Source organism: Sander lucioperca, chromosome 8, assembly GCF_008315115.2.
Source record: "Sander lucioperca isolate FBNREF2018 chromosome 8, SLUC_FBN_1.2, whole genome shotgun sequence".
NCBI lineage: Eukaryota > Metazoa > Chordata > Actinopteri > Perciformes > Percidae > Sander > Sander lucioperca.
The window spans coordinates 41097645-41121218 of record NC_050180.1 but is presented as its reverse complement, the minus strand read 5'-3'; the positions used below and the strand labels follow the sequence as shown (position 1 = coordinate 41121218).

Genomic DNA, 23574 nt, shown 5'->3' with positions numbered 1-23574 from the left:
TTAAGTTGTTTGTGCATTTAGTTAATGTAACACTGACCTTTTGTCACCCATGTGTACTTTTGAACGTCTTTTTGAACTATTTGAAATGGGTTAATTATGCTGAATATTATCAAGCCCAATTGTTAGAAATGTGCAAGTTATGCAACTTACATGAATGCAGGCTTATTGTATGTTTTGTGTCTAGTATTAAAATAGGACATTTTGATGCACACATTTTAATATCATTTACTTTTTCCCTGCATCACTCACTTCTCTTCTTCCAGCTCTGCTGTTGTGCTGACATGAACAGCAACAACAGCCTGAATCCTTTGTATTTTCAGTTCACTCTGTTTGCAGACTTTGGGCCCCTCAGATATCTGTTCTTCAGTCTGTGTCTGTTGCTCTACATGACTGCTGTCTCTGCTAACATTGTCATTATTCTGACAGTCTGTCTGGAGAAGTCTCTGCATCAGCCCATGTATATTTTTATCTGCTGTCTGTCTTTTAACTCTCTGTACGGCTCAGCCGGCTTCTTCCCCAGGTTTCTGACTGACATTCTGTCTGACACTCATTTAATCTCACGTCCATTATGTTTCATTCAGATATATGTTATTTACACCTATGCAGGATATGAGCTGACTCTCCTCGGCATCATGGCCTACGATAGATTTGTTGCTATTTGCCAGCCTTTACACTATCACAGTAAAATGACATTTAAGATGGTAATACATCTTGTGATTTTTGCCGTGCTCTACCCTGCATTTGCTATGGGTTTTATGCTGTATCTTTCTGTTAGATTACCGTTGTGTGGAAATAAACTGCACAGACTTTTCTGTTCCATCTGGCCTGTGGTTCAGCTCTCCTGTGTGGACACAACTCTGAACAACATAGTAGCTCAGTTTGTCACGATGACAACCATCATCATCCCCCTGTTCTTTGTCCTGTACACCTATCTACGTATTCTGATTGTTTGCAGGAGAAGCTCGTCTGAATTCAGAGGAAAGGCGTTACAGACCTGCCTGCCTCACATCGTGACATTTATGACCTATTCTTTCTCTCTCTTCTGTGAGCTGTCATTGACTCGATTTGAGGCTGATAAAATGAATCCGATCATCACAGTTGTTTTATCTTTAGAGTATTTGATGATCCCCCCCATTAATAACCCTCTAGTTTACGGCCTGAGTCTGCCTCAAATCAGACGAGTGATTTTTAGATTTTTGAAGAAGATTCCTGCTGCAAAAATGTAAAACTTAACATGCACATTTAGCAAACCATATATCTCTAAACCACAACATATGCTTCTAGAATATGTTAAATGTATTTGTCCACAGATCTTGTTTTTCATTACATTCATTTTAAGGTGGTCTATGAAAAGAAAGATGTGTTCAACCTGAACCAAAAGAATGATATTAACGTTGCAGATGCATGGTTCAACTAACAGCTCCACAGGCTAAAATACATCTTTTAAACTCACATTGTGGGTTTGAATTAGTCTCAAATGTTAATAGATTTTTCTTCGTCCATTTCTCACATAATAAATGTAAAATTACATGTTAGAAATATATATCATGTGCTGCTTTTCCAGGCAGATTGAGGCCTTTGATTTCATGTTCCCAAATGTTTCACATCAAGGACACCTAAACTGACACAAATTAGGCCGGGACCCCCAGTTGACTGATTTGTCCCAGGGCCACCCACCTGACAGGATGTTTCCTTTTGGATGTTTTACTACAGAAAGTGTATAAAACCCATGATAAAAATAGTCATACATTATGTTATTGTGTTACTTATGGTTGGAACTATAGTGGAAATAATTACTACTGATGTAGAACAAATTAGAGTTGATAGGTGGTCAGGTGTGTTTGGTGGGAATTTGGTCTCAGAGTTTTAGCTCTGTATGTTCCACTGTGTTTATTCTGTTTTAATATTACTTTGTGGTTTGTGGTGAACCAGTTGCCCTATGTAATTATATTTACACAATATTATAATGATGTAGGATTTGGAATAAACAAGACAGTCTACAGCCATGAGTGTGGAATCCCATTTGTGTCAATATAGACAAAACATTTTAAATATCAAACAAAAATACATATTCGAGAAAAATAAAACAAACTCAAGCAAAATAAATTCATCTCAAAAGCAAAGGGAAAGTACAGTGTTGCGGCTGTAAGCAGTCCAACAAAGTTTTGCCGCTAGGGACTAAACACACAATGGTTTATCCTAAACACTGAGAGATGCATAAACACACTGTGACGCGCTCAAGATTGTATTGCAATAATTTATTCCTCCACACGTAAAATACAACTAGTACTGCAGTTACCAAATTTAAAGTTACTTTGTGAGTCAAAATAAGTGTATTAGTGCGGCGGTCAACAGAAAGTGTTCGCTCCCAGGCTCAACCCCTCTCTGTCAAAGCCCAAAGGTGAAGCAAATAAATATAATGTTATCACTTCTGCTCAAACTGCGATGAAAACGCCCACCACCTACAATATAAGTGCACAATATAATAATCAATAAATAATATAAATGAGACCATAAAAAACATACAGCATGTGGATCCTACATACAGTGCTGGGGGGGGAACAGTTTTGACCCCTCCCTTTCTGCCTGCTGTGGCTTCATTGGCCTTCTCCTGCAAGGGTTGGCAGTCTGGCAGGGTCAATCAGGTAATATGCTGACACCTGTGTAGGCCTCAATCTAGGCCCCAACCAGAGGCCTGTACTACGAAGCAAGATTTGGCGTTAACAAGGTAACTTCAGGTTCAACCCAGGGTTTTCTGTACCACGACGGTGGATCACTTTGTTACCGGGTTCAATCACCGTGGTAACTCATGCTGAACACCTAACCTGGTTGGGAGCAGGTTATGTTGGAGATTAGAGATCAACCGGTGGAAAAGCACCGCCTATTGACCAATCAATACTCGATTGATAACGGCGTCACCGTTCTTAGAAGGAGAGAGAGAGAGAGAGAGAGAGAGAGAGCATTCCCTGATGGGTATTTTTATGAAATACATAGATTGTAATGGGAGGGAATTACATATAGGCTATCAGCTTCTTGAGCCGTGTGTTGCTAAAGCGCACAGCAGTTTGAATTATGTTTTTATATATTTTATTTGCTCTCACGATCGCTTACTACTGCCAGGGTTGCAACTGAAATAATAACCTAAAGCAACGGCAGTTTATGGAAAGCACAAGTGTAATTATGGTCAGATCTTGTGCCTGACTGATGGGGAAGTGATATTGATGAGCATTGTGATTTACGCATTTACAGCGTCTGCCATTTTTTGCCAGCTTTCCTCCTGTTTTAGGAAGTGATAGGATTATAGGTTTGATTGATGGGAATTTGGTTTCACAATATTTTACCTTGTATGTTACACTGTTCATTCCGTTTTAATATTTTGTGGTTTGTTGTGAATGAGTTGCCCTTTTTTAATCATGATAACATTATAATGATGTAGGATACTGAATAAACAAGACGGCCTATGAGTATGGAATCAGATTTGTGTTAATATAATCAAACAAAAGTTAGTAAATATCAAACAAAAATAAGAATTTAAGAGAGAAAAACACACTCAAGCATAAAATGTCAATTTACATTAAAGTGAAAATGAAGTACTCGGGTTTGTCTTGGCTGAAATCAATTAGCATCAGCTGCTAGCTGAAGGTCCGTCTACCCACAACCACAATCTTTCCCTATTATTAGCCAACATGCTTTTGTTACATTGGACTAGTCAGACATTGCTAGACCCATTTCAACAGAGCTGTGGAGTAAAGTCTGGCTACACCACTGATAAATTATAGGACAGGGAAAAAAACGTGCTTGCATTTCTTTAAACCAATTACAATCGTCGTGGGAGGGGCTCAGGTTTGGACGCAGCAACGCTGGCTCTGCAAAATAGTTTGGGGAAGGAAGTTGTTTTTGTGGAGCATTTGGAGCCCTCAAAATGTAAAGGCCACATTATTATTAAATGAAGTTAAGTGTTCTCAAAATACAGAAATGTGAGCTATTGAAATTAGCTGGATACATGGTTAAATGTTATTTGGTCTTACTTGTGTGTACTTTTTCCATAACAATCACCGCCAATCAGTCCGATAACATCCCGGTTAGATAGTAAATCCCGTTTACATATATTTTTTTATAAATCTTTGCAATCATTCTGCGAAATAGCCGGGCAGACCTGCTTTATTGCACCATCCAAATTTTCTTCGAAACTTGTCACTATCAGCGTGCAGCTTGCTAGCTCGAAGATTGTCCATTTCCCCTGGCGGTGGGATTTTGAGAACAGCAAATGTACAAAACCCTCCTTTTCTGCCTGCTGTGGCTTCATTGGCCTCCTCCTACAAGAGCTGGCAGTCTGGGAGGGTCAATCGGGTAATTGCCTGGCACCTGTGTACGACTATCTAGGACCTAAAGTGGCTATATGTAACTTTCAGTTGGTGTTGATTCTAACGGCCGCTTTGGACAAAAGTGGTAGTTTTTTACCACACCTGCTGTCGTAAAGGTTTTTTGTTTACGGTGCCGTATTACCCAATTTAGATTACTGAGTTAGTGTTACAGGGAGATCATATAGTTGAGATTAATGTTTTGCTCAGACAGAAAATCATTCATTTATAATAAAAATACGTAACAAATGCATTGTTGGATTTTTAGGCAGGTCTCTGAATTCAGACAAGCTTCTCCTGCAAACAAGCAGAATTCGTAGATAGGTGTACAGGACAAAGAACAGGGGGATGAAGATGGTTGTTATCACGAAAAACAGACCTGGTATGTTGTTCAGAGTTGTGACCACACAGGAGAGGTAAACCACAGGCCAGTTGGAACCGAAAAGCCATTGCAGTTTATTGCCACACAGCGTTAAATCTTGCAGGTTCTCTGACTTCAGATCTGACAACAACATTCAACAAGGAAGGATCTGCCAATGCATTGCCCACAGCCCCAACAACACTAGGCCCCACCCCTAAGCAAGACTCAATGCAAGATGCTATGCTTTCACATATGGAGAGCCCAATTTACGACACTATACCTGTCAAAAATTTGTCACATACACCGTCACCCTCCAAATTATTAGAGTGTGAACCACCTCGAGGGTGTCCATTAGTGGTGTCATCGTCAGGCACAAACTCCTCAAAGCTAGGTTTAGGAGTAGATCAATCTGGGGCTAACAGAAATCTAGGCCTGTCTCTGTCAAATTTGGGTACTGGAGTAAATGTCAGCGAACCCCTTCCCCTCCCAAAACCAGTACCACTCGCCATGGCTCAATCACCAAATGAATATTGAGGCAAGGTTATCACAATATAAGTACTAAACAGGCCAAATTATGCAAATCCTGTCTCAAAACGATGCTGAAAAACTAGTCCATGCATTTGTTACTTCCAGGCTAGACTATTGTAATTCCTTACTATCAGGTTGCTTAAATAAGTCCCTTAAGACTCTCCAGCTGATCCAGAATTCTGCAGCACATGTTCTGACAAGAACTAAGAAAAGATATATTTCTACTGTATTAGCTTCTCTGCATTGGCTTCCTGTAAAATCCAGGATTAAATTTAAAATCGTTCTCCTGACCTACAAAGCTCTAAATGGTCAAGCACCATCCTATCTTGAAGAGCTCATAGTACCTTATTGTCCCATTAGAGCACTGCGCTCCCAGAATGCAGTTACTTGTTGTTCCTAGAGTCTCTAAAAGTAGAATGGGAGCCAGAGCCTTCAGATATTAGGTTCCTCTCCTGTGGAACCAGCTCCCAGTCTGGGTTCGGGAGGCAGACACTATCACCACATTTAAGAGTAAACTTAAAACTCTCCTCTTTGATAAAGCCTATAGTTAGGGAGTGAGGAGTTGCAGTGTTCGCCTAGACCAGCGGGGGAGGGTGTATAGCTAAAGACACGGCACCCCTTCTCTTCTCTGCTTCTCTTCATAGTCGTCAGATTAATCTACCAACCCTCATAGAACTGGCTCAGGTTTGCCAGCTCTTCATTATGCTGTTATAGTTTTAGACTGCCGTGGCACTTCCTTTGACACACTGAGCTCCTCTCTCCTCTCTCTTTCCATCTGTGTGCATCCATGTCCCAGAAATGCTTGTTACTAACTTAGCTCTGGGGAGCTTATTCCCCGGAGTCCTTATGTTTTTTCGCCCAGCAGTTTTCCCTGGATTAGGGTGGCACCTAAATAATGGTTGCAGCTGTTGCCGTGATCCTGCACCGTGCCCGGCTATGCCCTGCTACACCCTTCTATGCTCAGCAGTGCCCTGCTACATCCTTCTATGCCCTGCTACATCCTGCTATGCCCTGCAATTCAATTCAATTTTATTTATAGTATCAACAAGAGTTATCTCAAGACACTTTACAGATAGAGTAGGTCTAGACCACACTTTATAATATACAAAGACCCAACAATTCCAATAATTCCCCCAAGAGCAAGCATTTAGTGCGACAGTGGTGAGGAAAAACTCCCATTTAGGAAGAAACCTCGGTGGTGAGAAAAACTTCCTTTAAGGGAGAAACCTCAGACAGACCCAGGCTCTTGGTAGGCGGTGTCTGACGGTGCCGGTTGGGGGTGTGATGAACAGTGGCAATAATAGTCACAATAAAGATAATGGAACAGTGACTAGAAATAGTAGTTGTAGTAGTTCATGACATAGCAGGGCACTGCAGCGCCTTACAGGACGTAGCAGGGCACAGCAGAGCACAGCAGGGCGTAGCAGGACGTAGCAGGGCATAGCAGGACATAGCAGGGCACTGCAGAGTGTAGCAGGGTGTAACAGGGCATAGCAGGGCGCGCAGCAGGACCACGGCGATAGCTGCAACGATGATTTAGGTGCCACCCTAATCCAAAGAAACATGCTGGGCAAAAAAAAACAAACATAAGGACTCCAGGGAATAAGCTCCCCAGACTAGATTTAGCATTTCTGGGAAATGGATGCACACAGATGGAAAAAGAGAGGATAGAGAAGCTCAATGTGTCAAATTAAGTCCCCCGGCAGTCTAAAACTATAACAGCATAATTAAGAGAGACAGGGTAAGGAGAGGAGCCTGGTCGGGCTAGAACTCTCCCCTGCCGGATCGGGCTGTACTGGCCTGCCTTCCTCTACTTTGATTATATAATTGGTTATATGGTAGATTAATCTGACGACTATGAAGAGAAGCAGAGAAGAGAAGGGGTGCTGCGTCTGCATGCTGCATACACCCTCCTCCGCCGGTTTGGCTGAACGCTGCAACTCCTCAATCCATTAATATAAGATTTATCGAAGAGGAGAGTTTTAAGTTTTAAGTTTATTCTTAAATGTGGTGACGGTGTCTGCCTCCCGGACCCAGACTGGGAGCTGGTTCCACAGGAGAGGAGCCTGATAGCTGAAGGCTCAGGCTCCCATTCTGAACTCAGCAAAAAAAAAAGAAAACGCCCCTTTTTCAGAACACTGTATTTTAAAGATACTTTTGTAAAAATCTAAATAACTTTAGAGATCTTCATTGTAAAGGGTTTATACAATGTTTTCCATGCTTGTTCAATGAACCATAAACAATGAATGAACATGCACCTGTTGAATGGTCGAAAAGACAATACCAACTTAAGGGCGGTAGGCAATAAAGGTCACAGTTAAAAGAAAATTAGGAAAGTAAAGAGACACTTCTACTGACTCTGAAAAACACCAAAAGAAAGACACCCAGGGTCCCTGCTAATTTGCGTGAACGTGCCTTTGGCATGGTGAAGGAGGCATGATGACAGCAGATGTGGCCAGGGCAATACATTGCAATGTCCCTACTGTGAGATGCCTAAGACAGTGCTACAGGGAGACAGGAAGCACAGCTGATCGTCCTCGCAGTGGCAGACTACGTGTAACAACACCTGCATAGGATCGGTACATCCGAATATCACACCTGCGGGACAGGTACAGGATGGCAACAACAACCGCAAGAACTGGCCAGTCTGGTGCAGTACATGAGGAGGAGATGTACTGCAGTACTTACTGCAGCTGGTGGCCACATCAGATACGGAGGGGTACTTTTGATTTTGTTCAGGGACACATTATTCCATTTCTGTCACATGTCTGTGAAAATTGTTCAGTTTATGTCTTAGTTGTTAAATCTTTTAATGTTCATGCAAATATTTGCATATGTTACGTTTGTTTAAAATATAAAAGCAGTTGAAAGTGACAGGACGTTTCCTTTTTTGCTGAGTATACTTTTAGAGACTCTAGGAACCACAAGTAACTCAGCATTCTTGGAGCGTGGTGCTCTAGTGGGACAATAAGGTACTATGAGCTCTTCAATATATGATGGTGCTTGACCATTTAGAGCTTTGTAGGTCAGGAGAAGGATTTTAAATGAAATCCTGGATTTTACAGGAAGCCAATGCAGAGAAGCTAATACAGGAGAAATATGATCTCTCATAATGAATGCATGGACTAGTTTTTCAGCATCGTTTTGAGACAGGATGTGCCTAATTTTGGCAGTTACGAAGATGAAAAAAGGCTGTTCTTGAGGTTTGTTTTAAGGGGCGTTAAAGGACATATCCTGATCAAAAATAACTCCTAGATTTCTAACAGTAGTGCTGGAGGCCAGGGCAATACCATCCAGAGTAACTATGTCTTTGGATGAGGTTCGGAGGTGTTTAGGGCCCATCACAATAACTTTGGTTTTGTTTGAGTTTAACATCAGAAAATTGTAGGCCATTCATGATTTTATATCTTTAATGCATGCTTGAAGTTTAGCCAACTGACTGGTGTCGTCTGGCTTGATAAGTATAATTGGGCGTCATCTGCATAACAGTGAAAGTTAATTGAGTGTTTCCTAATAATATTGCCTAGAGGAAGCATATATAAGGAGAATAGAATTGGTCCAAGCACTGAGCCTTGTAGAACACCGTGGCTAACTTCAGCGTACGTGGAGGATTTATCGTTGACCTTAACAAATTGAGATTGATCAGAGAAATAGGACTTAAATCAGCTTGTGCAGAACGTAGCAGTGCCCTGCTGCACCCTGCTATGTCCTGCTATGCCCTGCAGTGCCCTGCTATGCCCTGCTACCCCCTGTAATGCCCTACAGTGCCCTGCTACGCCATGAACTACTACAACTACTATTTCTAGTCATAGTTCCATATCTTTATTGTGACTATTATTGTCATTGTTCATCACACCCCCAACTGGCACCTTCAGACACCGACTACCAAGAGCCTGGGTCTGTCTGAGGTTTCTCCCTAAAAGAGTTTTTCCTCGCCACTGTCGCACTAAATGTTTGCTCTTGGGGGAATTACTGGAATTGTTGGGTCTTTGTAAATTACAGAGTGTGGTCTAGACTTACTCCATTTGTAAAGCGTCTTGAGATAACTCTTGTTAGGGCCCGAGCGCCGAAGGCCCTATTGAAACTGAAGGAATTATTATTATTACGGCAAATTAATTGCCTTTTTGAGGGGCTTAACATATTCAAAAACTCACCAAAATTGGCGGGCGCATCAAGTCTGGTGAAAATGTACGTATTTTAAGGGTTTCGGGAATAGGCGCGCAAAAATGGCTCGCTGCAGTACGTTTAACATAGACTCACGAAGCTTGGTACATATATGTAGCATGTCAAGACGTACAAGAAACGTCATTGGAGCCATACCCTAAACCCAACAGGAAGTCCGCCATTTTGAATTCAAAGTTCGAAATTAGTGTGATTTTGGCCATTTCCACATGTCGTACTTTAACGAACTCCTCCTAGAGATTTCATCCGATCAACTTCAAATTTGGTCTGTGCCATCTTAAGACCTTACTGATTAAAAGTTATTAAAAGAAAAACTTTTTGTCATAGGGCATGGCCGTGGCGGGGCAGCCATTCTGTGCGTTTCGCCATCGAAACAGGAAGTGGGTGTAACTCGAGTGTACATTTTCCAAATGGCTCGAAACTTTTCATGATTCATAAGACTCTAACTCTGAGGAGGAGACTCGTTGATCTTTAGGCCGCGATGGGCCCGTTTATTATCTGAATAGGAATAGAGTATGTACTGGTCAGTGATACAGTTGACTCACAGTAGCTTACATGCAGCACACTACAAAATAATGGCATGTTATTTTAGCACAGAGGCTAGCTAGAAAGTCAAGCATGCCGCTATTTTAACATTTTAGCACTTGAAAAGGTATAACAATCCAGTTGTAAATGTTCATGAATCACAGTGCACATATGTTCATACAATGAATATGCGGACATAAATACACAATATTTGTACTCCGTGCTGCACTCGGCAACTCACCTTGGCCACGTCTTTCATAACTGGCAATGAATACACAACAGCCAGTGGCATTTAACTAGTGCAGAGAGAGGGCGCCCTTGAGCCAATGAATCTACATTGATATTAAATAACAATAATGGCAAGTGGAATGGCATAATATATAAACCCTTTTACACAGGGATACCCCGGTTACTGAAGGGGTTCTCTAGGTCTGTTAATCGGCTTATGAGAACTCCAATTTTAACCAGGGTATGGTTATAACATGACGTTGGAGAAATCAGGGTATTGCCTTAACCCGAATATAATCCGTTTTTTACACTGCCACAAGTGTCAGCCTATTACCTGATTGACCCTGCCAGACTACCAGCTCCTGAAGGAGGAGTCAAATAACACCACAGCAGGCAGAAAGGGAGGGGTCATAACAGTTGTGGTTTCAAAATCGGTATGGGAAACAACACACCTTCGAGCTAGCAAGCTACATACTGAAAATGGCAAGTTTTGAAGAACATTTGAACGAAGAAATAGCCTAACCGGCAATTTCCACTGGATGCGTAACGGCTGCGGATCCGCTCTGGAACATCGGCAGAGTCATTAGGTTTCCATTAAAGTCAATGTGTGTATTTCCACTGACTGCGGAACGGCTGCGTTCCGACTACGTCCCAGCTCGTCAGTCCATAGCCCTCCGGAGCAGATACACAGAGCTTCTATTTTTACCGGACGCCAGAGAGCTCCGCAGTAATTCAGCACACGGCAGATAGTGCGGGACAGGAAGTCGAGCACAGAAACAAAATAAAAATCTGGTTAATTTTCAAAATGAAATACACCGTGCTCACGGCGGATCATATTTCCCTGCACTACACTTTGAAAACACAGCTCAGAGTAGTTTCCCCTCTACTCCTCTAGAAGGAAACTAACTGGTGTTGGTTTTGTGGTTCTATTCTACGTGAATTCGCGAGATATTGTGGGTCCTCGTGACTACAGCTGTCAGTCATGGCCGCAGCCGTGCCGCAACAAATCCGGACCTAGTGGGTATTGACAGACGGCGGAGCACGCAGCCGTTCCGCAGCGGAGTTACTAAAAGAAGCATTAGCTTATGAACGTTTATGACTTGTTTATAATGTTAATGACATGTTCATGACAGTGTCATGTCACTCTTATGTTTATACCTAGTAAAGTGTAACCGTAAAATGCAAACAACCCAGATCGTTTTTCTTCTCCTATCCTAGAATGTATCCGTGGTGTAGCCAGACCTTATTTCGCAGAGCTGTGGAGATATGTCGAGCAATGTGAGACTATGATTATGCAACATAAGCATGTTGGTTAAGGTTAGGGAAAGATTGTGGTTGTGGGTTGGCAGACACAACCTTCAGTTAGTGGCTGTTGCAACTTGATTTAAGCCAGAGCAATCCCCAGCTCAGTACTTTCCTTTGACTTTTGATGTTACATTTTTTTTTTTATTCTTTCTAAAATTGTTATTTTTATGATATTTAAGATGTTTTGTTTGATTATATTGACACAAAACTGATTCCATACTCATGGCTGTAGACTGTCTTGTTTATTCAATATCCTATGTCATTATAATATTGTGTTATTATCATAACAAAGGGCAAATGATTCACAACAAACCACAAATTAATATTAAAACAATAACACAGTGTAACATACAATGTTAAAATATTGAGACCAAATTCCAACCAAACACACCTGTAATCCTATCAATTCTAGTTTGTTCTAGATCAGTGTTTCCCTAAGTGGGGGTTCCATGGGGTCCCCAGCAAAAGGGAGAATCATTATTGTCAGTATAATTCTATCCATAAGTAACACAAAAACAAATGCATGACTATCTAGATAATGGATTTCATATACTTTCTATAATAAAACACCCAAAAGGAAATAACCTGTCAGGTGGGCGGCCCTGGAATGAAATCTTTTCAAATGGGGGTCTTTGGCCCAATTTGTGTCAGTTTAGGGGTCCTTTAAGCAAAATAAATCGGGAACCACTATTCTAGGTTATGATATCAAAGGCACAATATTTATTGACAGTTCAATCTGCGTGAAAAAGCAGCACATAGTATATTTTCTAATATATGCTTTAACATTTATTTGTGAGAAATAGACAAAAGAATATTCTAATAACATTGTAGAAACACACAATGTGAGTTTCAAACATATAATTTAACCTGTGAGTTGAACCATGCATATACAACTTGTGCAATTTTAATATCAATGTTGTAGTTCAGGTTGATGACATCTTTTCATTGATTCCCTTAAAATAAAATTGATAGCAAACAAAATCGATGGACAGATAAATTAAACATTTTCAGAAGCATATGTTGTGACTTAGAGCTTCATCATTGCCAATCACACAATGCTGAGTCTTAAACCTTTACAGCAGGACCCTTCTTCAAAAATCTAAAAATCACTCCTTTGATTTGAGGCAGACTCAGGCCGTAAACTAGAGGGTTATTAATGGGGGGGATCATCAAATACTCTAAAGATAAAATAACTGTGATGATCGGATTCATTTTATCAGCCTCAAATCGAGTCAATGACAGCTCACAGAAGAGAGAGAAAGAATAGGTCATGAATGTCACGATGTGAGGCAGGCAGGTCTGTAACGCCTTTCCTCTGAATTCAGACGAGCTTCTCCTGCAAACAAGCAGAATACGTAGATAGGTGTACAAGACAAAGAACAGGGGGATGAAGACATTTGTTATTGTGACAAACTGACCTACTATGTTGTTCAGAGTTGTGTCCACACAGGAGAGCAGAACCACAGGCCAGTTGGAACAGAAAAGCCTGTGCAGTTTATTGCCACACAATGGTAATCGAACAGTAAGGAAGAGACAGCAACCATTGGCAAATGCAGGGTAGAGCACGGCAAAAATCACAAGATGTGTTACCATCTTAAATGTCATTTTACTGTGATAGTGTAAAGGCTGGCAAATAGCAACAAATCTATCGTAGGCCATGATGCCGAGGAGAGACAGCAAATGATGCATAGGTGTAAATAACATATATCTGAATGAAACATAATGGACGTGAGATTAAATGAGTGTCAGACAGAATGTCGGTCAGAAACCTGGGGAAGAAGCCGGCTGAGCCGTACAGAGAGTTAAAAGACAGACAGCAGATAAAAATATACATGGGCTGATGCAGAGACTTCTCCAGACAGACTGTCAGAATAATGACAATGTTAGCAGAGACAATAGTCATGTAGAGCAACAGACACAGACTGAAGAACAGATATCTGAGGGGCCCAAAGTCTACAAACAGAGTGAACTGAAAATACAAAGGATTCAGGCTGTTGTTGCTGTTCATGTCTGACCAACAGAAGAGCTGGAAGAAGAGATGTGAGTGATGGAGGGAAAAAGTAAATGAGATTAAAGTGTTCCTATTTTAACACTTTAACAAGAAGCAAAACATACAATAAGCATGCATGCATTCATGTGAGTTGCATAAACTGCACTATCTCTAACAATTCTGCCTGAAACTATTCAGCATAGGTAACACATTTCAGATAGATATGGGTGGAAAAAAGTCAGTGTCTTATGAATTACATTTTCAAGCAACCTCACATTTGTCATTGAACAAAGTTCAATAAAAGAAAAGATGTATCATGGTTAACAAGGCTCACAGATGACAGAGATTTAAAAGCACTATTCCCATAAGCGAAAATTTAGCAATTGCAATCCGTCTGAAAGTTGGCCACTTTCATATCCAATAATAGCTGAGAAAATCAATACATATCAGCCAACAGAAAATACGGTGTTCTATAAGTCCTGTGGGCTGTCCAGCTAATACAGTCAGAAAGATATTCAGAAGTCCTTGCATCAGTGTATGTAAACTTAGGTTTTAGAATAATACACAGCACCCTCCCCTGACCTACAGCAGACTGAGACAGCAGCTGAACTTTTATCCTGTTTTGCTGTCATACCCAGAGTAGCAACCTGTACACACATGGTCCAAAGGGAGCTACGCTGTGTCACACACTGACTATGTGTGTGTGTGTGTGTGTGTGTGTGTGAGCGTTGCATCGATACACTCGAGCCCAGAAGTCCCAGGCCCGAGATATTCTAACCCCACAATCTCATAGACAACATGCTGCATCGTGAATTGAACTGTTCACATACTTACCCATGTACTACACTTGTTATTAAAGGATTCCACTAGAGGGCACACCAGAGAACTCAGACCAGATTTGCATGATGTAAATAAAAAACAGGGTGGCAAATTCAAGGAGGCCACTATATAAATATAAAAAGTCTCAGAAGTGAATTTAGTGATCAAATATCTAACCAAAATTGTAAAAAGTTTCCAGCTGTTGGCCACAATGGCAAGCCAGGGTTATTGTGAGTGTTCCGGTGCTTTGCAGTTTTTGCTTCTGTTTGCATACTGCATACTACATATTGGCCAAATCTATGTTGCCTAGTAACGGGGACGCTGGCACCACTCTGTCAGTAATTTTACTCTTCTTCGCGAATGCATTGATCATTTTGTTAGATTTTCATACTCAGTTCATTAGCAAATTTCAATAGTTATATATAGCTACGCATTTTGTCATCTCTCCGCCGTATTTTGTTTTATACAAGGTTGGAGTCTAATGTGATGCCTGATGACCGGAGGATGCAAGTTGGTCATGGCTTGTCACGGCCAAAGAGTGAACGCTGGCACAGCTTGCTGCCGCTGCTCGCCATACTCGGCCATTGACCTGCTCTGGCTGCACTGTCACCTGCTTGGACCTGCACCGGAGGCTCTCCACCTTCATCCGGACATCGCCTTCCAGCCCCGCTGAAGATACATCCACCAAGGGTCCCGCCGGAATTTCCACCACAACAGCTCAACAGCAATAAAGTCCATCTCGTCGCCCTCCACGCTCCACCAACCGGGCTGTCGACCACAGCATGTTAGCCCACCTAGCTCGGTCGGCTAGCACCACCACCAGCTGTGACAACACCTCACTCAACATCCGCTCACTGACAGGCAAGGGACATCTCATCCAGGACTTCATCTCCAATCATAAGCTAGACTTTCTTTGTTTAACCGAGACATGGCAACAGCCCAACAACTTTTCTCAGCTGAATCAATCCACTCCTAGTGGGTTTGCTTACATCTGTCAACCGCGTGACTCCGGCCGGGGAGGTGGTCTCGCGAGAATCTACCGCGAGAAGTGGAAAGTCTCGCCGGTGTCCGTGCCTGTCTCCAGCTCGTTTGAATCTGCTGTCTGCAAGTTGTCTGGTCCCACTCCAACCATCATTGCTACTGTCTACCGCCCCCCTAAACCGAACAGTGAATTTTTAAATGACTTTGCTGCTTTTCTCACCCACTTATCCTCTCTCTCACCAAACATAATACCGCTGGGCGATTTCAATATCCACATGGACAATATCCATCTGCCTCTCACCAAAGACTTCACCTCCTGCTTAGAGAGTTTTGGATGTCAGCAACATATCACTTTTCCCACACACTCCAAAGGACATATTCTGGACTTAATCTGCTGCTCTGGTGTCACCCGTTCAGACCGTGCAGCTGATGAACTCCCCATAACTGACCACTTTGTCCTCTCATTTACAGTGAAACTCACTCTCTCCATCTCTAAAATACCATGCCTTATTTCATTTCGGAATATAAAGAATATCAACCCTCTCTCACTTAAGTATCCACTCCTCCTGCCTCCCTGACACTCACAATCTATCCACCCCCGATGATCTACTATACTCACAAGCCCCCGGCTGAGCGCCGCTACGTTGGAGTTTACCCCGGTGGACGAGAGGGTCGCCTCCCTACGCCTGCGGGTTGTGGGGGGGGAAACGCTGACTGTTGTTTGTGCGTATGCACCAAACAAGAGCTCAGAGTATTCAGCCTTCTTGGAGACCTTGAATGGAGTCCTGTATGGGGCTCCAGTGGGGGACTCCATAGTTCTGCTGGGGGACTTCAACGCGCACGTGGGAAATGATGGAGACACATAGAGAGGCGTGATTGGGAGGAACGGCCTCCCTGATATAAACCAGAGTGGTTGTTTGTTGTTGGACTTCTGTGCTAGTCATGGATTGTCTATAACGAACACCATGTTCGAACATAGGGATGCTCATAAGTGTACTTGGTACCAGAGCACCCTAGGCCAAAGGTCAATGATCGATTTTATAATCGTTTCATCTGATCTGAGGCCGTATGTTTTTAACACTTGGGTGAAGAGAGGGGCAGAGCTGTCAACTGATCACCATCTGGTGGTGAGTTGGGTCAGAGGGTGTGGGAAGACTCTGGACAGACCTGGTAAGCCCAAACGGGTAGTGCGGGTAAATTGGGAACGTCTGGAGGAGGCCCCTGTCCGACAGACTTTCAACTCACACCTCCGGCGGAGCTTTTCGTGCTTTCCTGTGGAGGCTGGGGGCATTGAACCCGAGTGGACAATGTTCAAAGTTTCCATTGCTGAAGCTGCGGCGGGGAGCTGTGGTCTTAGGGTCTTAGGTGCCTCAAGGGGCGGCAACCCACGAACACCGTGGTGGACACCGGTGGTCAGGGAAGCCGTCCGACTGAAGAAGGAGTCTTTCTGGGATATGTTATCCCAGGGGACTCCGGAGGCAGTTGCAAGGTACCGAAGGGCCCGAAGGGCTGCAGCCTCTGCCGTGAAAGAGGCAAAGCAGCGGGTGTGGGAGAAGTTCGGAGAAGACATGGAGAAGGACTTTCGGTCGGCACCAAGGTGCTTCTGGAAAACCGTTCGCCACCTCAAGAGGGGGAAGCGGGGAAACATCCAAGCTGTGTACAGTAAGGATGGGACGCTGTTGACCTCAACTGAGGAGGTAATAGGGCGGTGGAAGGAGCACTTTGAGGAACTCCTAAATCCGACTAATACGCCCTTTATGGTAGAGGCAGAGCTGGAGGATGATGGGGGATTGTCGTCAATTTCCCTGGTGGAAGTTGCTGAGGTAGTTAAACAACTCCACAGTGGCAAAGCCCCAGGGATTGATGAGATCCGTCCAGAAATGCTTAAAGCTCTGGGTGTGGAGGGGTTGTCTTGGTTGACACGCCTCTTCAACATTGCGTGGAAGTCGGGGACGGTGCCTAAGGAGTGGCAGACCGGGGTGGTGGTTCCCCTTTTCAAAAAGGGGGACCAGAGGGTGTGTGCCAATTACAGGGGTATCACACTTCTCAGCCTCCCCGGTAAAGTCTACTCCAAGGTGCTGGAAAGGAGGGTTCGGTCGATAGTCGAACCTCAGGTTGAAGAGGAACAATGCGGATTCCGTCCTGGTCGTGGAACAACGGACCAGATCTTTACTCTTGCAAGGATCCTGGAGGGAGCCTGGGAGTATGCCCAACCGGTCTACATGTGTTTTGTGGATCTGGAGAAGGCGTATGACCGGGTCCCCCGGGAGATACTGTGGGAGGTGCTGCGGGAGTATGGGGTGAGGGGGTCCCTTCTCAGGGCCATCCAATCTCTGTACGACCAAAGCGAGAGCTGTGTCCCGGTTCTCGGCAGTAAGTCGGACTCGTTTCAGGTGAGGGTTGGCCTCCGCCAGGGCTGCGCTTTGTCACCAATCCTGTTTGTAGTATTTATGGACAGGATATCGAGGCGTAGTCGGGGTGGAGAGGGGTTGCAGTTCGGTGAGCTGGGGATCTCATCGCTGCTTTTTGCGAATGATGTGGTCCTGATGGCATCATCGGCCTGTGACCTTCAGCACTCACTGGATCGGTTCGCAGCCGAGTGTGAAGCGGCTGGGATGAGGATCAGCACCTCTAAATCGGAGGCCATGGTTCTCAGCAGGAAACCGATGGAGTGCCTTCTCCAGGTAGGGAATGAGTCCTTACCCCAAGTGAAGGAGTTCAAGTACCTGGGGGTCTTGTTCGCGAGTGAGGGGACAATGGAGCGGGAGATTGGTCGGAGAATCGGCGCAGCGGGTGCGGTATTACATTCAATTTATCGCACCGTTGTGACGAAAACAGAGCTGAGCCAGAAGGCAAAGCTCTCGATCTACCGGTCAGTTTTCGTTCCTACCCTCACCTATGGTCATGAAGGCTGGGTCATGACCGAAAGAACGAGATCCAGGGTACAAGCGGCCGAAATGGGTTTCCTCAGGAGGGTGGCTGGCGTCTCCCTTAGAGATAGGGTGAGAAGCTCAGTCATCCGTGAGGAGCTCGGAGTAGAGCCGCTGCTCCTTCGCGTCGAAAGGAGCCAGTTGAGGTGGTTCGGGCATCTGGTAAGGATGCCCCCTGGGCGCCTCCCTAGGGAGGTGTTCCAGGCACGTCCAGCTGGGAGGAGGCCTCGGGGAAGACCCAGGACTAGGTGGAGGGATTATGTCTCCAACCTGGCATGGGAACGCCTCGGAATCCCCCAGTCGGAGTTGGTTAATGTGGCTTGGGAAAGGGAAGTTTGGGGTCACCTGCTGGAGCTGCTACCCCCGCAACCCGATACCGGATAAGCGGATGAAGATGGATGGATGGATGGAGGTTAACAAGGCTCATACATGACAGACATTCAAAAGGTTCTTCCACAAGTGAAATCTTTGCAATTACCTTCAACCTTTCTGAAAAGCTTTTAGAGCAGTGAACTTGTCCACTTTTGTGTGTTATAACAGCTGATATAATCAGCTGAAACAATATACTGTATATAGTTTTCATATGTGTCCTGTGGTCTGTCCAGCAGTCAAAAAGATATTCAGAAGTCTTTGCATCAGTGTATGTAATCTTAGGTTTTAGAATAATACACAGCACCCCTCCTGACCTACAGCAGACTGAGGCAGCAGCTGATCTTTTATCCTGTTTTTCTGTCTCACTGAGAGCAGCAACCTGTACACACAGGGTCCAAAGGGAGCTACGCTGTGTCACACACTGACTGCATGTGTGTATGTGTATGTGTGTAGAGGAGATGTATTAGCTTTTTAACCACACATTCACATAGACAACCTGCTGCATCGTGAATGAAATTGTTCACATACTTGCCCATGTAGTAAGCTTGTTACTGGAGGATTCCACAGACCAGATTTGCATGATGTAAATATAAAATATGCTGACAACTTTAAGGAGGGTATTATATTTGTGACAAGTGGGGGCTCGTCCGGGACTGTCACAAATCGGCCCAAAGCATGTGACAGAGAAGAGAGACTATTCAGCTTTATGTACCAAAGAAGGTTTTATTGCTTAACAAAGAAGATAATAATAATTTACCGAATCATGAGGTGTGGTGATTTATGGAATCAGTGGTGAGTTTGGTGTATAGATGGGTGAAGAATGTTTGGATTAATGTTGACTGCAACAAAAATGGCAAAACAAACCCAAATCAGAGAGACTTACAATGAGACAGGTCTGGCAGATTTAGACCCTGTTCACACGAATATGCTCGCGGGTGAAAACAAAAAAATATTTTATTAGATGTGCCTTTCGTTTAGACGGCGACGGCATTTTTAGGTCTTTAAAACACAAAAAAGTGAAACCACCCTCCAGAGTGGAAATCTTAAAAACGCTACACCGTCGCGTTCCGTCTAAAGGGTAAAAATGCACTGTACTTGTATGTGTGTGTGCTGTGTATGTATGTCGTGTGCGTGTGTGTGTATGTGTATGTGTATGTGTATGTGTGTGTGTGTGTGTGTGTGTGTGTGTGTGTGTGTGCGTGCGTGTGTGCATTGTTTGGAGCAATAACTACACCTCCTCATCTTTCCAGACAAAATTGTCAGCTTTGTTGTTCGCTTCGCGCTACTAGGGAGAGGAGAGGGAGAGAGGAGGAGGAGGAGACAAGTAGAAGGAAGGTTCTACGCAGGCGTGCAGACTTGGTGGATCGCATTTCACACACTTTTCCATCACCATATGCACACAGATTTACTCCCCCCCCCATAACGCTCGTCTAAACGCGGAATAAAAAGTGAGAACGCAACACCACTTTTGCGTTTTCTCTTCAGATCGTTTCCATCTAACATAGCCATAGACTAGGTTGAGGCCTAATTTGAGGCCCCCACAGGTGTCAGCCTATTACCTGATTGACCCTCCCAGACTACCAGCTCCTGCAGGAGGAGGCCAATGAAGCCACACTAGGCAGAAAGGGAGGGGTCGTAATAGTTGCTGCTCTGAAAATCCTGTGACTATGGGAAACTAACAACAATTTTATTGAGCTAGCAAGATACACGCTGAACATGGCAGGTTTTTAAGAAAATTTTGATGGTGCAATAAGGCAGGCCTGCCTGGTTAATTCAGGGAAGGATTGTTAGGATTTACAAATAATATGTAAACAATATTTTATATCTAACTGGGACGTTATGGGACCAATTGGCGGAGACTGCTTTGGACGAAATACAAATGGCGATACACTGGTAAGAGCCAATGAGGTTTAACCATGTATCAGCTAATTTAAATAGCTCATGTTACTGTATTGTGTCAACAGTTAACTTAATTTTATATTGTATGTGGCCTTTTCTTTTGTGGTGTCCAAATGTTCCACTAAAACAAGTTCCTTCTCGAGACTATTTAGCAGAGCCACCGTCGCTGCGTCCAGAGCTTAGCGCTGCTAAAGACCTGGTCATTGGTTTAAAAGAAAAATGTAAACAACTGTAGAATAATGTTCTTACTATTTGCTGATAAATATACTGTATTAAGAATGTAAAAGGTTTCCATAAGAGTGTGTTTTGGTGTATCCTTATTGCACAGAGTTGTGTGCTGTCATAGAGAGGTGTTGGGTACAAGTTCTCCGGGCGAGACACATCTGCATTCCCTGAACAAAGGAAATTCTGGCGCATAGAAGGTTTAGTTAAAGCCATAACTATAGAGTAGTTAAAGGTCATGAGTCTCGAGCAAAGTACATTGAGTAATAATAACGTGAAACAGGAACAGAATGTACCGCTTTGCGTGAGAGCAAATGAGGACGTGACAAAACACAGTGGCCCCCACCGTGGCGTGTGTTGTGTGAAGATAACAGTCCCTGTGCTGGAGAAGAAGAGGGGGCCCAAGAAAGAAAGTATAAAAGATGAGGAGAAGAATAGATCGGGGCTCACAAGGTCTGACACTCCAGAGATACGTGGACCGGCTCTGGCTTTTTGTCTGTTGCTAGGGAAACTTAGTCTCTGCGTGCTTTGTGATCCCACAGATGTGTGTATTGAAACTCAGATGCTTGACTGATTAAACAAATGTATTTTGACTTTATCTTATCTTATTTGGCTCTTGCTTAGTATCAAGGTAATACCATTTTAACGAATGCACGGGGATATATAGGTCTTTTATTGGAGTCAGACACATTGTTCCGAAAGGGGAGACACAGAGGAGGTAATCCCCAGCAAAACCCAGAGTGTTTTTTTCTCCTATCCTAGAATGTATCGCTGGTGTAGCCAGACCTTATGTTACGTGGGAGGCAGAACAGACCCAAATGCAAGGCTCAACAAAAACAAGTTTATTTAAATAATAATTGGGGAAGAAGGTGGGGGGAGGCGGACGCCAGGGACAGGAGTGAGAGCACGGAGATTGGGATAGGATGGCGAGAGACTCAAGGGCTGAGTAGGATGGCGAGGGACTCGAAGATTGGGGATAGGATGGTGAGGGACTTGAGGGCTGATTAGGATGGCGAGGGATCTCGGGGAGCGCGGGGGAGCCGAGGTCGAGGGAACCGAGGAGGAGGCACTGGAGTCCGGGGAGCAGAGGAGCAGGAGAGGGAAAGACTGGAAGCAGGAACGGTTGCAGGATGGAGCAGGGAGCCCTGAGGCGGGGACCGAATGGTGAGGCCAGCTGACTGGAGACACGGAGTGGTTGGAGATGATGACTGCAGGGGAAAAACACAAAGAGAGGTAAGATGTAAGGTACAGACAGAGACAGGTAAGTACTACGTTTTCTAAGAGAGCTTGTAGCAAGTTTCACCCGAGTGAACGACGATCAAGCAAAGATGGTGAGTGGATCCGGAGTTCAAATACTGGGCTTGATTGTAGATGGCTGGCAGGTGTGCACGGTGGGAGAGGTGATGGTGGAATGCTGAACAGGTACGTGTAATCAGCTGGCAGTGGCAGGAAGGAGGGGAAGGGGGAGAAACACAGGAGACAGAGAGCGGTACGGCCAAAAGAAAAACAGACAGTGGAAAACAAAATAGGGACTAGGAATCCTTCCAAGCCAACCCCAACCATCACACCTTATTTTGCAGCGCTGTGGAGATATGTCTGGCAATACGCTTACGCACCAAAAGCATGTTGGTTAAGGTTAGGGAAAGATTGTGGTTGTGGGTTGGCAGACACAACCTTCAGTTAGTGGCTGTAGCAACTTGATTTAAGCCAGAGCAATCCCCAGCTCTGTATGTAGGAGCCACATACTGTATGTTGTTTATGGTCTCATTCATATTATTTATTGATTATTATTTTGTGCACTTATATTGTAGATGATGGGCGTGTTCATCTCGGCTTGAGTGGAAGTGATAACATTATATTTGTTTGCTTCACTGTAGAGGGAAGTATGTCTAAAATAAGGCCCTAAGGCCTGTCAAATCTGATTCCAATTTATTAATTCCCACACGTTCTCACATCGGACTTAAGTTTACCAGAACACAAGGATCAATCTGAGACAAAGAGTTAGGTTTTGTGTGTTTAGTCCCTAGCGGCAAAACTTTGTTGGACTGCTTACAGCCGCAACACTGTACTTTCCCTTTGCTTTTGAGATGAATTTATTTTGCTTGAGTTTGTTTTATTTTTCTCGAATATGTATTTTTGTTTGATATTTAAAATGTTTTGTCTATATTGACACAAATGGGATTCCACACTCATGGCTGTAGACTGTCTTGTTTATTCCAAATCCTACATCATTATAATATTGTGTAAATATAATTACATAGGGCAACTGGTTCACCACAAACCACAAAGTAATATTAAAACAGAATAAACACAGTGGAACATACAGAGCTAAAACTCTGAGACCAAATTCCCACCAAACACACCTGACCACCTATCAACTCTAATTTGTTCTACATCAGTAGTAATTATTTCCACTATAGTTCCAACCATAAGTAACACAATAACATAATGTATGACTATTTTTATCATGGGTTTTATACACTTTCTGTAGTAAAACATCCAAAAGGAAACATCCTGTCAGGTGGGTGGCCCTGGGACAAATCAGTCAACTGGGGGTCCCGGCCTAATTTGTTCAGTTTAGGTGTCCCTGACGTGAAACATTTGGGAACATGATATCAAAGGCCTTAATCTGCCTGGAAAAGCAGCACATGATAAATATTTCTAACATGTGCTTTTACATTTATTGTGTGAGAAATGGACAAAGAAAAATCTATTAACATTTGAGACTAATTCAACCCCAAAATGTGAGGTTAAAAGATGTATTTCAGCCTGTGGAGCTGTTAGTTGAACCATGCATCTGCAACGTTAATATCATTCTTTTGGTTCAGGTTGAACACATCTTTCTTTTCATAGACCACCTTAAAATTAATG

The 23574-nt window shown here is 43.6% G+C and overlaps 1 protein-coding gene and 1 pseudogene across 1 annotated transcript; one reads left to right on the top strand and one right to left on the bottom strand.

Annotated features, from left to right (window-relative positions):
* Positions 1–251: 251 nt before the first annotated feature.
* On the top strand, positions 252–1226 carry LOC116046684 (olfactory receptor 6N1-like). Its single transcript, XM_031295083.1, has one exon. It carries the CDS (start codon positions 282–284, stop codon positions 1224–1226), a length of 945 nt encoding a protein of 314 aa, XP_031150943.1. The 5' UTR covers positions 252–281.
* Positions 1227–12552: 11326 nt separating this feature from the next.
* On the bottom strand, positions 12553–13498 carry LOC116046719 (annotated as a pseudogene).
* Between the last annotated feature and the right edge of the window lie 10076 nt (positions 13499–23574).

Coding starts and splice junctions, on each gene's coding strand:
- LOC116046684 (XM_031295083.1), top strand. CDS start 282: ATGAACAGCAACAACAGCCTGAATCCTTTGTATTTTCAGTTCACTCTG.